We start from the raw sequence: 12,837 nt of genomic DNA, 5'->3' as shown, positions 1-12,837 counted from the left end.
CACCCCGACAGGTCTGGTCCCACCGCCGCACCAGCCCCATTAACACTCAGAGACTCTGTATTAGATACAAAGCTGTTGGCCAGTTCCTAGTTTCTTATTGGCTAGCTCTGTCTTAATTATTAACCCATTTCTATTAATCCAAGTACTTCCACGTGGTCTTATTTTACTGGAGAGAGGGGCTGGCGTTCTTCTCTCTCCGTCCTCCATCTTGGCTCTCCTTCCTCCTACTTCCTCTCTCCTAGTCTTGCTTTTCTATCTTGCTTTCCTATTGGCCAACAGTGCTTTATTCATTAACCAATACGAGAAACATATTTACAGAATGACATCTCCCATCAGTCATTATAGTCAGTTTTCAATGACAAAAATTTGTCAGCAACCTAGCTTTCACCAGCAGGAGTACCGAGTGGCGATTCAATTGCAACTTACATGTCAAGATGCATGGATCTGCAAACAGAAAACTGTCTAAAGCAGGTTGTAGAATGCTGTGTAGGGTGTTGTATCATTTTCCTCCCTCTGGAAAACTATCTGTGTGTTCATTGCACATCTCTAAGTGTACACTAGCAGTATAAAATACATGTGAAGCAATAACAGATTCAAGATTAGGGATTGTTCAAAGGGATGAACACAGAGGCAGGGAAATTATAGTAAGGAAGGGAACACGGGACTTAATATTTCCTTTCAATTAAAAAACATGTGACTTGTTGGGTGATGGTGCATGCCTTTAATCCCAGCATTTGGGAGGCAGAGGCAGGAGGATCTCTGAGTTCGAGGCCAGCCTATTCTACAAAGCTACACTGAGAAAAACCCTGTCTCAAAAAACCAAAAACCAAACAAACAAAAACAATCAGACAAAGGCCCCATCTGATTTAAATGTAGAAAAATGTTAAGCATATCATAAAGCTATATGATAAGTATACTAATGTTCATTTTAGAATGCTCTCATTTTTTATAAACTAAACAGGTTTGGCCAGAATTAAGAAAATCCTAGACTCTATCAAATGCAGTTAAGTAGGTAACCATACAGCAACAGTTTCCTCTGTCTTCATCCTGATGAAAGTTTTTTTTTTTTTTTTTTTTTTTTTTCCATGATGGCCGTTGGAAATCGCTAGCTCTGGGCCTGAGCAAGTGGTGTATACTCCCTGAGCCTTCATTTCCCCCCACATATTAGCTGACAAGAATAACCCTCCACAGAGCCATTAGAAGGTGGAATAGCTTAGCCTGGTGCATATCGTAGATAGTCTGTGCTTGACCATTCCTTCGTTCCTCTAGTCTATGTGCACCGAGTCTCTGCTGTAACCCTGATACTGATGGGCACAGAATGAAGACAGGGAGATCTTTAAAAAATCCCCCGTTACTCTTTCTCACCCGCAGCCCCTCCCCCAGTTTTCCTCTATATTTACCCTCCCCTGTGGCCATGATACCCTGGCACTGGACTGCTTTTTGCATTTTAAAGGACACAGTAGCCCTTACTAAGTCAGGGTCTTGATGCCTCCTTATAACCAGAGAACCACAGTGTGGCTGTAGGCAGGGGACAAGAGTTCTACCACAGCTCAACAAAAAGAAGCTTTGTAGAGCTATTGAAAATTAGCAGACCCATTGGGTGTGTTGATGGTTTCTAAGGGACTGCCTGGACAAACACTACTAGGCAAGGCAATTTTCATCATCCAGGTTTTCCATTCTAACTTATCAGTTCATGGATGTTTCATTCCATCCATGTTGACTTGGACCAACATCGTAGCAATAAAACAATTCCTTCAGTATGAATGTTTTCAGTTCTGATGATATCCTTTTAACTCTTTTTTTCTGTAGCTGGGTGGATCAGTCATTGTATAAGTCTTGACATAACAAATAACCATTTATTAGGCATCTGATGTATACATGCATATCTCATTCTGCAATGTAAGCTCCACTGTCTTCCTTTCAGAGAACATCACACTGCATAATAATTCAACAGCAACTTCAATAGCAGATGGACCTGAGCAGTTCTGCCAGTTAACTGTGTGACTTTGCATGTTTCCGTGACTCCAGAGTGTCATTTTTCCCTTTGTAACAAACTACTATTTATCTCATGTGGCTGAGATGTAGATTATACACAATAACCTAACAGAGTGGTTGCCCCAGAGTACCCACTCACTGTACATATAACTTTGTTTTTCTTATTTAAAATGATTAAGCTGGGTAGGCTGAAACACAGAGATTGAAATGCCATCTGTGCTGGGTGGTTTTAGACCCTGGGGACTGTTGAGCACAGACACTGGTACATGGGACAGTCTTTAACATGGCTGCTCGCTTTCCTTTTTAAGGAATTATCTACATTCAAAATGAAGAACACTCCTTGAAATCTCAAATCTTGTTCACCTGGTTTCCTAAAAACCTTGTGCTAAATGAGCCTCAAAAACATTTAGGGAACTAATTCTGTTATTGCAAATTTACCATTCCTGTTCTGTTCCTGGGTTATAGCAGGGACATCGGTAGACACCCGTGAACTAGAAGGCACATTCCCTGCCATGGGCATACTTAAAGGGTGTGCGATAGAAACAATGCAAACGAGTGCCGGTGTGCCAAACTCTGGGCAGAGTGAGGACTGCTGAGGCAAGGATGGGCTCAGGCACATTTGGAGGGGCTCAGCGTGTGCCCCTTTTTATGGTGACGCATGTACAGAGAGGGGCTATGGGGATATGGCAAAGAGCAGGCAGTTCTAGCCGTAGGGAGAGGAGTGAGCTCCCGAGCGCGTGGCTGGAGGAAACAGTGGCGTGCCTGTGGGCCAGATGGAGGGGAACCCACAAAGTGCTCTGACTCCCTTTCCCGTTTGCTCCATTTTCACCAGGGTCTTTCCACCTAATTCACTTGATGTTTGATGACTACGTGCTCTATTTACTAGAGTCGCTGCATTGTCAGGAGCGGGCCAACGAGCTCATGCGGGCCATGAAGGGAGAAGGAAGCAGCACTGGTAAGCCGCACCCTCCATGGCCATGTCAGGGTCTAGCGCTCTGACTAATAGACTCTCCTCTTCTGTTTCCTTAATCCCACATACCAAAGAATCAGTACCATTCCTCTTGAGAGTGTGCACCCGTGTGTGTGTGTGTGTGTGTGTGTGTGTGTGTGTGTGTGTGTAAACCATTGAAGGGTTTAAGCATGGAGTGACCAATATAACACAGATTTCCTTCTGGGGGGGGTTCTTTGAAGGCCCTTGACCTTGGCATCTAAGAACTTACCTTTTCTCTGTTTGTAGCGGAAGTCCAGGAAGAGGTCATCTTGACCGAGGCTACCCCACCCACCCCTTCACCAGTACCATCATTTTCTCCAGCAAAATCTGCCACATCTGTGGAGGTGCCACCTCCATCCTCCCCTGCCAGCAACCCATCCCCCGAGTACACTGGCCTTAGCACAACAGGTAAGGGGAGGGTCTCCAAAGTGCTGGGTGGGGAGATGTTGAAAGCAAGAAATTTCTGGAAAACAGTCTTCCTCAAAAGACAAAGAGAAATACTAAGACTTGGAAATCCTTTTGGATTTGTGGAAGGTTTACAGGTCTCAAATTACTCATTAATACATCTTCCATATGTTGCTGCTTTCAGTTGGCTTTAAACACATGATGAATATCATTACTCCCCAAAGTAGGCTGCTGCATTTATTAATATGTTACAAGAAACGTGAGGCCAGGCCCGAGCACTGTCCCTGGAAGGTGGACAGTCAGGAGGCCATGTGAAACCATAGTAACACTGAGTGAAGCAGCAGCTGTGAACAGAGTTGGTCTTAGACCACCCTTGGGCCACCCAGGACATGACTGGTAAAGCTAATGCTCCTAGAAGGCTGTTGTGATGGGAACCACAGCACAAGGCCCACACCAGTCTCACACGCCAACCCACACCCAAGACTCGCCCAAGCCTAGGTAGTCAATCATCCATATCTAAAACAACTGAAAGAACCCCAAATAGATACTTGTATATCAGTTTTCATAAAAGTATAATTGTCAAAGGGTGGAAAGAACCCATGTATGTTCTTTGCCCATTGAGGAGTGAATGGATAGAAACGTGGTATATTATAGGATATGATTTAGCCTTGAATTTAGAAGAAATGGCATTCTATAACATTATAATATGAATGAATCTTGAAAGTATTATGCTACGTGAAATGAGCTAAACATTAAAGGACAAATGTCACACTCCTATTTACAGGGACCCTAAAGTGTCAAATTCATAGAGTAAATAGAAGATAGAGGCAGGGGACAGGGGGACATGGGGACAGAGTTTCAGTCTGGGCAGATCAGAAACTTTGGAGATGGACGGTGATGGTGGACATGGGACCCAACAAATGTCCAAATGCAACTAAGCTGAAAAGTGTTTATTTGATAGATTTTAGGTTAAGGTGCTTTCACACACACACACACACACACACACACGCACGCACGCACGCACGCACGCACGCATCACCATAGCATTGCTGATCCACGGGAGAGCAGCATGGCACAGTGGGAAGAAGGAGTTATACAGAGTCAGAGATCGCCAAAGAAACACACAGCTGTTGAAAGAGATATTTCAACAGACAGGCTGAAACAAAAACAAAATACAAGTGAAAGAGAATCAAAAGAATGAGCTAAGAGAGTCTCTGATAGTACAACCAATGCAAAGAGACAACCCTTAAGTTAAAGCTATGCTAACCATTCAGGAAGTACAGCGTGTTGTTACTGTTCTGAGACAGCGTCTCGCTGTGCAGCCCTGGCTGACCTGGTCAGCCTCAAATTTGTGGTGAATCTACTTCCTTTGCCTGAGTGCTAGGATTGCAGGTGAGTGAGTCCAGACCAATGCTCACATTTTAAATAAGTGTTTCAAGAAAGGATAGGGCATGGCAACTCACACGTGTAATCTCAGAATTCAGGAGGCTGTAAGACGGGTAGATTTCTAAGTGTTTGAAGCCATGCTGTGCCTATGGGATGGGTGGGATGGGGCAATAGAGTAAGCTCTTATCTAAACAATAAAAAAAAATCAATAAATAAATAAATAATAAAATAAAGCAAGGAAAGGACAGGGAGGAAGTGTGAAATGGAAGAAAGAAAGAAAGCTCAGAAGGAAGGAAAAGAGAGAGGGAGGGAGGGAGGGAAGGAGGGAGGAAGGGAGGGAGGGAGGGAGGGAGGGAGGGAGGGAGGGAGGAAAGGACAGAGAACACTAGTAGTTTAATGGTTTTACAGACCGGAGATAAGACTTAGGGTAACAATGTCCTTTCCTTGACTCCTGAGGTGATTAAATGGGGGTGGTATGAAAGTCATCTCTAAACTTACTGAATAAAATCAAAGAGATGATATCAGTTCAAAAGAGAACAGATAACCACCAAAGGAGACTCAGCTCGACGCCAGACTTCTCATCAGCAACATTAGATTCAGTATCTGGTGCACTGTTTAACATGCATTGAAAATATTCCTATTTCATAGCTTGTGTGTGGAGAGAGGTAGTGGTACATGGATACATATATATTTGTAACATGCCAAGTCCTATGCTGAGTGCTGTGTATGATTTGAATATTATTACGCCAAAGCCTTGCTACCAAAAGCCCACACAGGCATAAGAGAAATAAAGACAATCATAGAAAATGGCATAGTAAAGGTATGAATTACTGCTACAGGGCTTTCAAGGAAGGGAAGTCCGTGCTTGGAGGTATCAGGAGAGACCTTACAGAGGGGTGGCGGGTTGGGTTAGGTGCTGTGTCACCCTGATTATCACCAAGCTTTAAGTCTCCCTTTTTCCTCACTCCTTTTGTTAGATGGCCTTGGTGCTGTGTAGTATTTAAGGAGTTATTACAGCAGAAACCCACTTGTTGCGTGCACGAGCTTTGGTAGGGAACCGTATCACAAGGAAAGCATTTTAAATGCAGCCATTTGGAAGTGTCCATTCTCCCAGACCAGCAGTGCTGCACAGTTCAGCACACAAGCTCATGGGCAGTGCCTGCAGACACAGGCTTGGAAACTGAGGGAATCCAGCTGAACCAACCTTCAGACAGGTCGTTATGACACTCGTGGGGAGGGGACTAACAGAGGAAAAAACATTTTTGCAAAACATATAAGTGCTGTTCATGGCTCCAGCATTCACGGGTTCTTCCTATACTGGAGTGTTGTGTCAGCTGCCAAGAGCCACTTCCCTGAACCATGCTGCTGACAATTCCATCACCGAGGCAAGCAGTCACTCATGGCCATCCTGTCTTGCATACCAAACAGTGTGATCAGTGTGAAAGGCTTCCTCCCAGCATGGCACATCTCACCAAGAAGTGGTTGGGAACCGGGAAGGTATGAGGCTTGTGCAGGGAAGCCTAATAGGAGCATCTCAGACTCATCCTGCCAGTAAGTTTGCTTGGCTTTCTTTATATGATTTGAAGGCCTCAAGCTTGGGGCTGGTGTGATGATGACCAAGGCCACGGGAATATCATAAAAGTGTTGACAGATTTCTGTGCAACGTACTGCAGGTCATAAAAGTCCCTTCTTTGGAATACAAATGTGAAACAGGCTCTCTTCAGATGCCTGTAGGCTTTGAAGATTCTGGCACATTCCGGCTTTGTTCTCAGGTATCTCGAGAGGGCATTAAAACGTCATCCTACATAAGAATATCTATGTTAATTTTCTCTAGTACCATTTCTGAAACACTCCATGGATCAGGTCTGGATCCAGAGTCTGGATCTTCACATATAATGTGCCATGGTCTGAGAGGAAACACACATAATTTCCTAAGAAGCTGCATGGTTTTATGTATTTGCTGTAAATATACTATTTTTATAGAGTCCTTAACTTTGAGGTCTTTGGCATACTTTCAGTGAATAATATAATAACTTAGAAAATGATTATATAAATCTAAGAAAACATACCCATCATGCTCTTTTAAAAAGTTAACTCAGGCCAGGCTATGATGGCACACACCTTTAATCCCAGCACTCGGGAGGCAGAGGCATATGAGTTCAAAGCCAGCCTGGTCTAAAAGAGCTAGTTCCAGGACAGCTTCCAAAGCCACAGAGAAACCCTGTCTCAAAAAACAAAAAAAAAAAAAAAAAAAGTTAACTGTTTATGAGTTTAATGCCCAGTTAGTTTTATTAAATTGCTGTTTTATATTCTGTCTACTTTCCAAAATGCTAAAAACTAAAATTACATTTATTTGTGTATGTGTGTGCATATGTGCATGTGTGTCTGCAAGTGTATGTATATGTGTGTATACACATGTGCATGTGTATGTGTGTGCACTTGTGCTTGTGTGAGTATGTTTGTGTACATATGTCCATGTGTGGGTATGTGTGTGTATATATGCATGTGTGTGTGCGAGTGTGAGTATGTGTGTGTGCACATGTGCATGTGTATGTGTGTGCACTTGTGTGTGTGTATGTGTGTACACTTGTGCATGTGTGAGTATGTGTGTATGCATGTGTGAGCATGTGTGTATGCATGTGTGAGCATGTGTGTATGCATGTGTGAGTATGTGTGTGTGTGTGTGTACTTGTGCATGTGTGAGTATGTGTGTGTGTGTACTTGTGCATGTGTGAGTATGTGTGTGTGTGTACTTGTGCATGTGTATGTGTGTGCACTTGTGTATGTATATGTGTGTACACTTGTGCATGTGTGAGCATGTGTGTATGCATGTGTGAGTATGTGTGTGTGTGTGTGTACTTGTGCATGTGTGAGCATGTGTGTATGCATGTGTGAGTATGTGTGTGTGTGTGTACTTGTGCATGTGTGAGCATGTGTGTATGCATGTGTGAGTATGTGTGTGTGTGTGTACTTGTGCATGTGTGAGCATGTGTGTATGCATGTGTGAGTATGTGTGTGTGTGTGTGTGTGTACTTGTGCATGTGTGAGTATGTGTATGGGTGCACTTGTGGAGGTCAGAGAAAAACTTGTATAGTTGATTCTTTCTTCCTAACATGTGTTTCAGGGATTAAATTCAGGCCATCAAGTTTAGTGGCCTTTCCCACTGAGCCATGTTGCTAGGCTCAAACCAAAACTTCTTTTAGGAACCCAGGGTAGAGGCTGAGGATGTAGCTTAGTTGGTAAAATGCTTGTTTAGCATTCATGAAGTCTTGGGTTCAATTCCTAGCAGTGCATAAACTTGGAGTGTTGGTGCGCCTCTGTAATTACAGATCTCAGGAGGTGGAGGCAAGACCAGAAGCTCAAGTATCGTTGAGCAAATGATGTAGTATCAGGTGTGACTTAAGAGTCAAGGTCAGTCAGATACTTTTCAAAGCAATGCCTCCTATTGGATGGACAAATCTTCGCTGTAAACTATGAAAAAAGGGGCAGTTATCATGTCTGTTCATTGAACTCACAGTATTAGTCAATGGCATATGACCTCGTGGTAGCCTTTGATGCAAGGGAAGGCTGGGCATCACAGAGGGTGAGTTACAACTTTCCAGGAGAACAGTTTCTCTTACTCATGTCTGGGTCTAGTACCATTTCCATGCAGACACATATTTTTTAAATATGTTATCTTAAGACTGTGCTATTGTTTTAAACAAGAGGCTGTGGAGGAGGGGAAGAAAAGAACTAGCACTGGTACCTGACACTGATCAAGGCCAGTGTAGAGTGAGTTTACTAAAGCCTTTGGACATCCGTGATAAGAGCTAGTTATAGGAATCCACACCAACACATTTCTACTGGGTAAAACCTCGCCCGTCGCCATCCACCCACCTGGAACTTTGTGGGCTTGCCTCCTCCCTCCTGGTCAGGCAAAGTTCAGAAATGTCACATTTAGGGGAAGAGGCTTTATTCTGCCTCGGGGCATGGCAGGTGGTGCCTAATTGATGAGTCTAGTTAACATGACATCAGGCTGCAATTCTTTAATGTCATTTAAAACAAAATGTTAAGCTCAGACTCTGTCTGGGTAGGCCACCAAAGGGCTCTAAAACCCCCATTTATGATGTCATTTTAAGTGTTCCCTCCTTTGGCAATGACAATAAAAGTTAACTATTAAGCTCATGTTTTCAGCTCCCCACCCAGGTTCCCTGCAACACAAAGCCAGCAAATTTGATCATTGGGAAGTTAGGTTGCCTGATGAAACGGGGATTCCTTACAAATGGCCCTGACTGTAGAACATCTGGCCTGCCCAGCTGTGCTCTCTCTGCAGCAGTTGAGGATGTCCACTTTCCAAATAACAAAAGCCCACTTGTACTAAAGACAGCGAAGGCCAGCGGCTCCCGATGGCGGCCCTGGCGACTCTTTCACAGTGAATCCCCCGCCACCACCGCTCCTTCCTCCTCATTGAAGGAACAGAATTAGGAGAAGTGAATCAGGAGGAAAAAAAGACTGTCTCAGGCATGCTTTGATTCACTCCATCCATCACATCTTGGCTATGTCCATCCGTCCACTTCATCTTCCATTCATTTGTTCACGCGATAAATACGGGTTCTGTGTTTAGTCTGTGCCCAGACCCGGAGGCGCAGAAGTGAAAACAAAACAAAACAGATTTGGCCACTGCCCTTGGTGGTACTTAGATTCCAGTGGGTGAGAGTTAACACAGACGTAAGCGACCAGGTAAATATGTAACTCCAAACAGCCATAAGAGGTATGCGTGAATAGCAATGTGTTATGAAAAAGTATAACCTGGAGGCCTGCCCAAGTTGAACAGAGAATGCCTTCCTCAGGAGGGGTCATCTGTCACAAAACTGACCAGTCACAAGGAGCCAACCATGTAGGACTTGGGGCGGGACAACATGGACATCTTGTGCACAAATCAGAGGTAGAAAGGGCTTGGTCTAATGAGGACTGGCTGTGTGGCATGTGAGTAAGGGAGAGAGTACCAGAGATGAAATCAACATGTCTTCCTGGAATGGATTTATCTATTGCCGCTGGCCACTTTGGTAAATCTGATGTTGACCATAGAGCTGTTTGTGCAGTAACTCCAACAGGCAAGGCTTCCCATGTCAGTGGGCATACTCCTTAAACACAGCAATCTCAAGATCCCAGGCAGCCATGGATGTGTACAGCTAGAGGTGTAGGCAGGTGTATATACATAATTGTCCTGTCTCAGTCTTGAAGGAAGTAAGAAATGTTTGTTTTGTGTATCTCAGAAAACAAGGGTTATCCAAAGAGAACTTAGTGTGATTATAGTAATTAAAAGCAATCAGTCAAACAAAGCATTTATCTGTCATGGCTGGAGTGATGAGTAGGGGTTAAGAACTTTGGATGCTCCCCCCCCCCATGTGACATTCTGTAACTCTAGTCCCTATGCATGAAAACAGTATACATACATGCATGCAGGAAATATATGCATACACGTTTCTATACACCTTTTAAAATAAAAACCCAAGCTGTACAGCACAGTGTCTGTCAGCCACATATCAGCCAGTTTAACTAAGGAACTTTCTCCTGCATTTGGTTTTCATAGTTTAGGTTTGAGCAGCTGCAAGTGGCTGGTGGCTAGTGTCTGTGGCATCAAGTTCCAGAGTCTCCACACACTCACTGGAGCTTATTCCTGAGAAACTGCAAGCAAAGACTTAGGGTAGATTTCCCAGGAGTAGGGGAAGGTCAAGTGAGCTTTCCCAGCAGCTGGAGGAGAAGGTATAGCTGGACAGTTTACACAAGTGTTCAGCAGAATCTCACAAATGCTGGGCGGGGGTATAATTCAGTGGTAGGGTGCTTGCTTAACGTGTGGATTCAATTACCTGCACAGATGGAAAGGTTTCTATTTTAAGCAGGCTACATGGCAGAGCCTTGCTTCTTGTTGCATGGTTCATTGTCATCTTTGAGATTCTTACTGCAGTAAATGCTGCTGGCCAGTGGATCAGGTCTGCATTTTAGCACAATCTTGGGGGATCCGAGAGTGGGAGTTGTGGTTGCTGTGGGAAGGCTTTGGAACCAGGGCAGTCTACACTCAACGTCCAGTTCTGTCGGCATCCTAACCCGAGCTGGGTCCTTCACTAACCCAAGCGGGGTCCTTCACTTTCTGGGTCTCAATTCTCTCACTTGAGAAAGGATTATGACAAGTCTGGGTTTGATTTTGTGTGCCTATAATTCCAGAACTTGGGACTAAATTAGAGGTGAGGCTGGAGAAAGGAAGTTCATGTGTTCAAGACCATCCTAGGATAGGAAGCTCTGTCTCAGAACAAACAAAACAATACCAGCAAAGGGAGGTAATGCTGCTGGTTCCAAAACAATGTGGGAAAGAAACACAAATGAGCTCTGCTCCCTGTTTGGTGAACTGTTGCTAATTTATTCAAGGACTTGTTGAAGGCCTTTCTTTTCCTAGTGCACTTTCTAGCCTGTGCTTGCAAACACATCCAAAACCAAAACAAGACTGAGGAAGAATGTTCTTTGGGGGATGGGAAGAAAATGGCCCCTTATTGTAGTTTTAGCTGCATAAAACAGCCATCAACTGCCCCTTGAGGGGATCTTTATAGAATCCTGAATGGTCAGGAGGCCTACCACTACCCTCAGACCTTTAAATACACGGGGTTGTGTGAATGGTGTGCGATTGGAGGCAACAGAAGGAAATATGGGAATTAGGCAAATAGGGAACACTTTTGTTTAACCAACAAATAACAAGCACTCGGGCTGTATCGGCTTTTCCTTTATTGGTGTCCCTTAAACCACAGGCCTTATAGCAACCCTTCTCACTGGAGGTCCCCCACCCAGGAGCTGGTTATGGGGATGTTCTCTCTGCTCCCCAGGCAGAAACTGCTTCCCACCCAAGCCAGTAGGTGTTAATCTGCTTAAGGCTGCCTGAGTGGATGCATTAGATTGCTGGCACATGGCCATTTAGAGGTTTTGTTCCCTAGACCATGGGGGCCCATTTTCCCAGAAGTTGTATGAGCTTTTTGTTTGATAAGAGCTATTCCTAGCAGCACTGGCTCCTTCTACAACAGATTCAATGGAATCAAAGTTTACTGAACACCTACTACTTGGCAGGCCCAATGCTGAGGATGGAGACTTGAATTAACAGCTGAAGCTCAGGAGCTCAGACAAAAGTAACTTCTGCTGCGTTCCCTCGGGTGATGGCTGTCTCACCAAGTCTTCCTACTGCCTAGAAAAGCCGTCTGCCTTCCTTCACTGCCCGCTCTATAGCCATGACTTTGCCTGCTGCCCCGAGACACCAGGGCTTGAAGAGTTAGCACTTGCTCATTATATTATCAAACTTTTTAAGCCCTCCCATTACAGTTCTGGTAGTGAGTCTGTTTACATTTTTATGAATTCTTTTCACAGAAGCAGTATGCATTTGTTATATAAACACACACACACACACACACACACAAACCCCCAAAATCTAAAAAATCAACTTTTTCACCCAGAAATAGCACACTTAGTAAAAAAAAAAGGGGGGGATTAAAAATTTTAAGAGTGCTATAATTTCATGGTATTGTGTGTGTGTGCGTGCGTGTGTGCGCATGTGTGTGCACACGTGTGTGTGTGTGTGCGTGTGTGTGCGCGTGTGCGTGCGCGTGTGTGCGTGCATGTGCGTGCGTGTGCGTGTGTGTGCACGTGTGTGCGCGTGTTTGTGCGCGTGCGTGCGTGTGTGTGTGTGTGTGCGCGTGCGTGTGCGTGCATGTGCAGTCTGTACACGGGCACACCCATGTCAGGTGGTTTCCTCTGTCAGTGCTCTCTACTTTGTTTTGTTAGGAAGATCCCTCTCTGACCTGGAGCTGGCTGGACACTGAGCTCCAGGGCCCTCCTGTCTTCACCTCCCAGGGCTGGGATTACAGGCACACAACCTCTCCCAGCTTTTTACATCCACCTAAAACTCTGAACTCCGGTCCTCACACTTGTAGAGCAATCACTTTCCAATGGAGCCGTCTCTTCCGCCCCTCTGAAGAGACTGAAAGCACAGAGAAGGGGCCATACTTAATCCAGTCACCTGATCACCTGATCACCTGATCATC

At 44.6% G+C, this 12,837-nt stretch overlaps 1 protein-coding gene across 1 annotated transcript in view; it reads left to right on the top strand.

The window, feature by feature from the left end:
* Window positions 1–12,837, top strand: part of Rfx4 (regulatory factor X4) — a 128,583-nt gene that overhangs the window by 101,365 nt on the left and 14,381 nt on the right. The window contains exons 14-15 of the mRNA XM_051206210.1: window positions 2,828–2,950; window positions 3,233–3,394. Of these exons, the coding sequence (XP_051062167.1) occupies window positions 2,828–2,950; window positions 3,233–3,394 (285 nt within the window). The remainder of the gene's footprint in view (window positions 1–2,827; window positions 2,951–3,232; window positions 3,395–12,837) is intronic.

Source organism: Phodopus roborovskii, unplaced genomic scaffold (assembly GCF_943737965.1).
Source record: "Phodopus roborovskii unplaced genomic scaffold, PHOROB, whole genome shotgun sequence".
NCBI classification, from domain to species: domain Eukaryota; kingdom Metazoa; phylum Chordata; class Mammalia; order Rodentia; family Cricetidae; genus Phodopus; species Phodopus roborovskii.
Note: the sequence above shows the minus strand (reverse complement) of the source record. Positions and strands in the feature narration are given on the sequence as shown.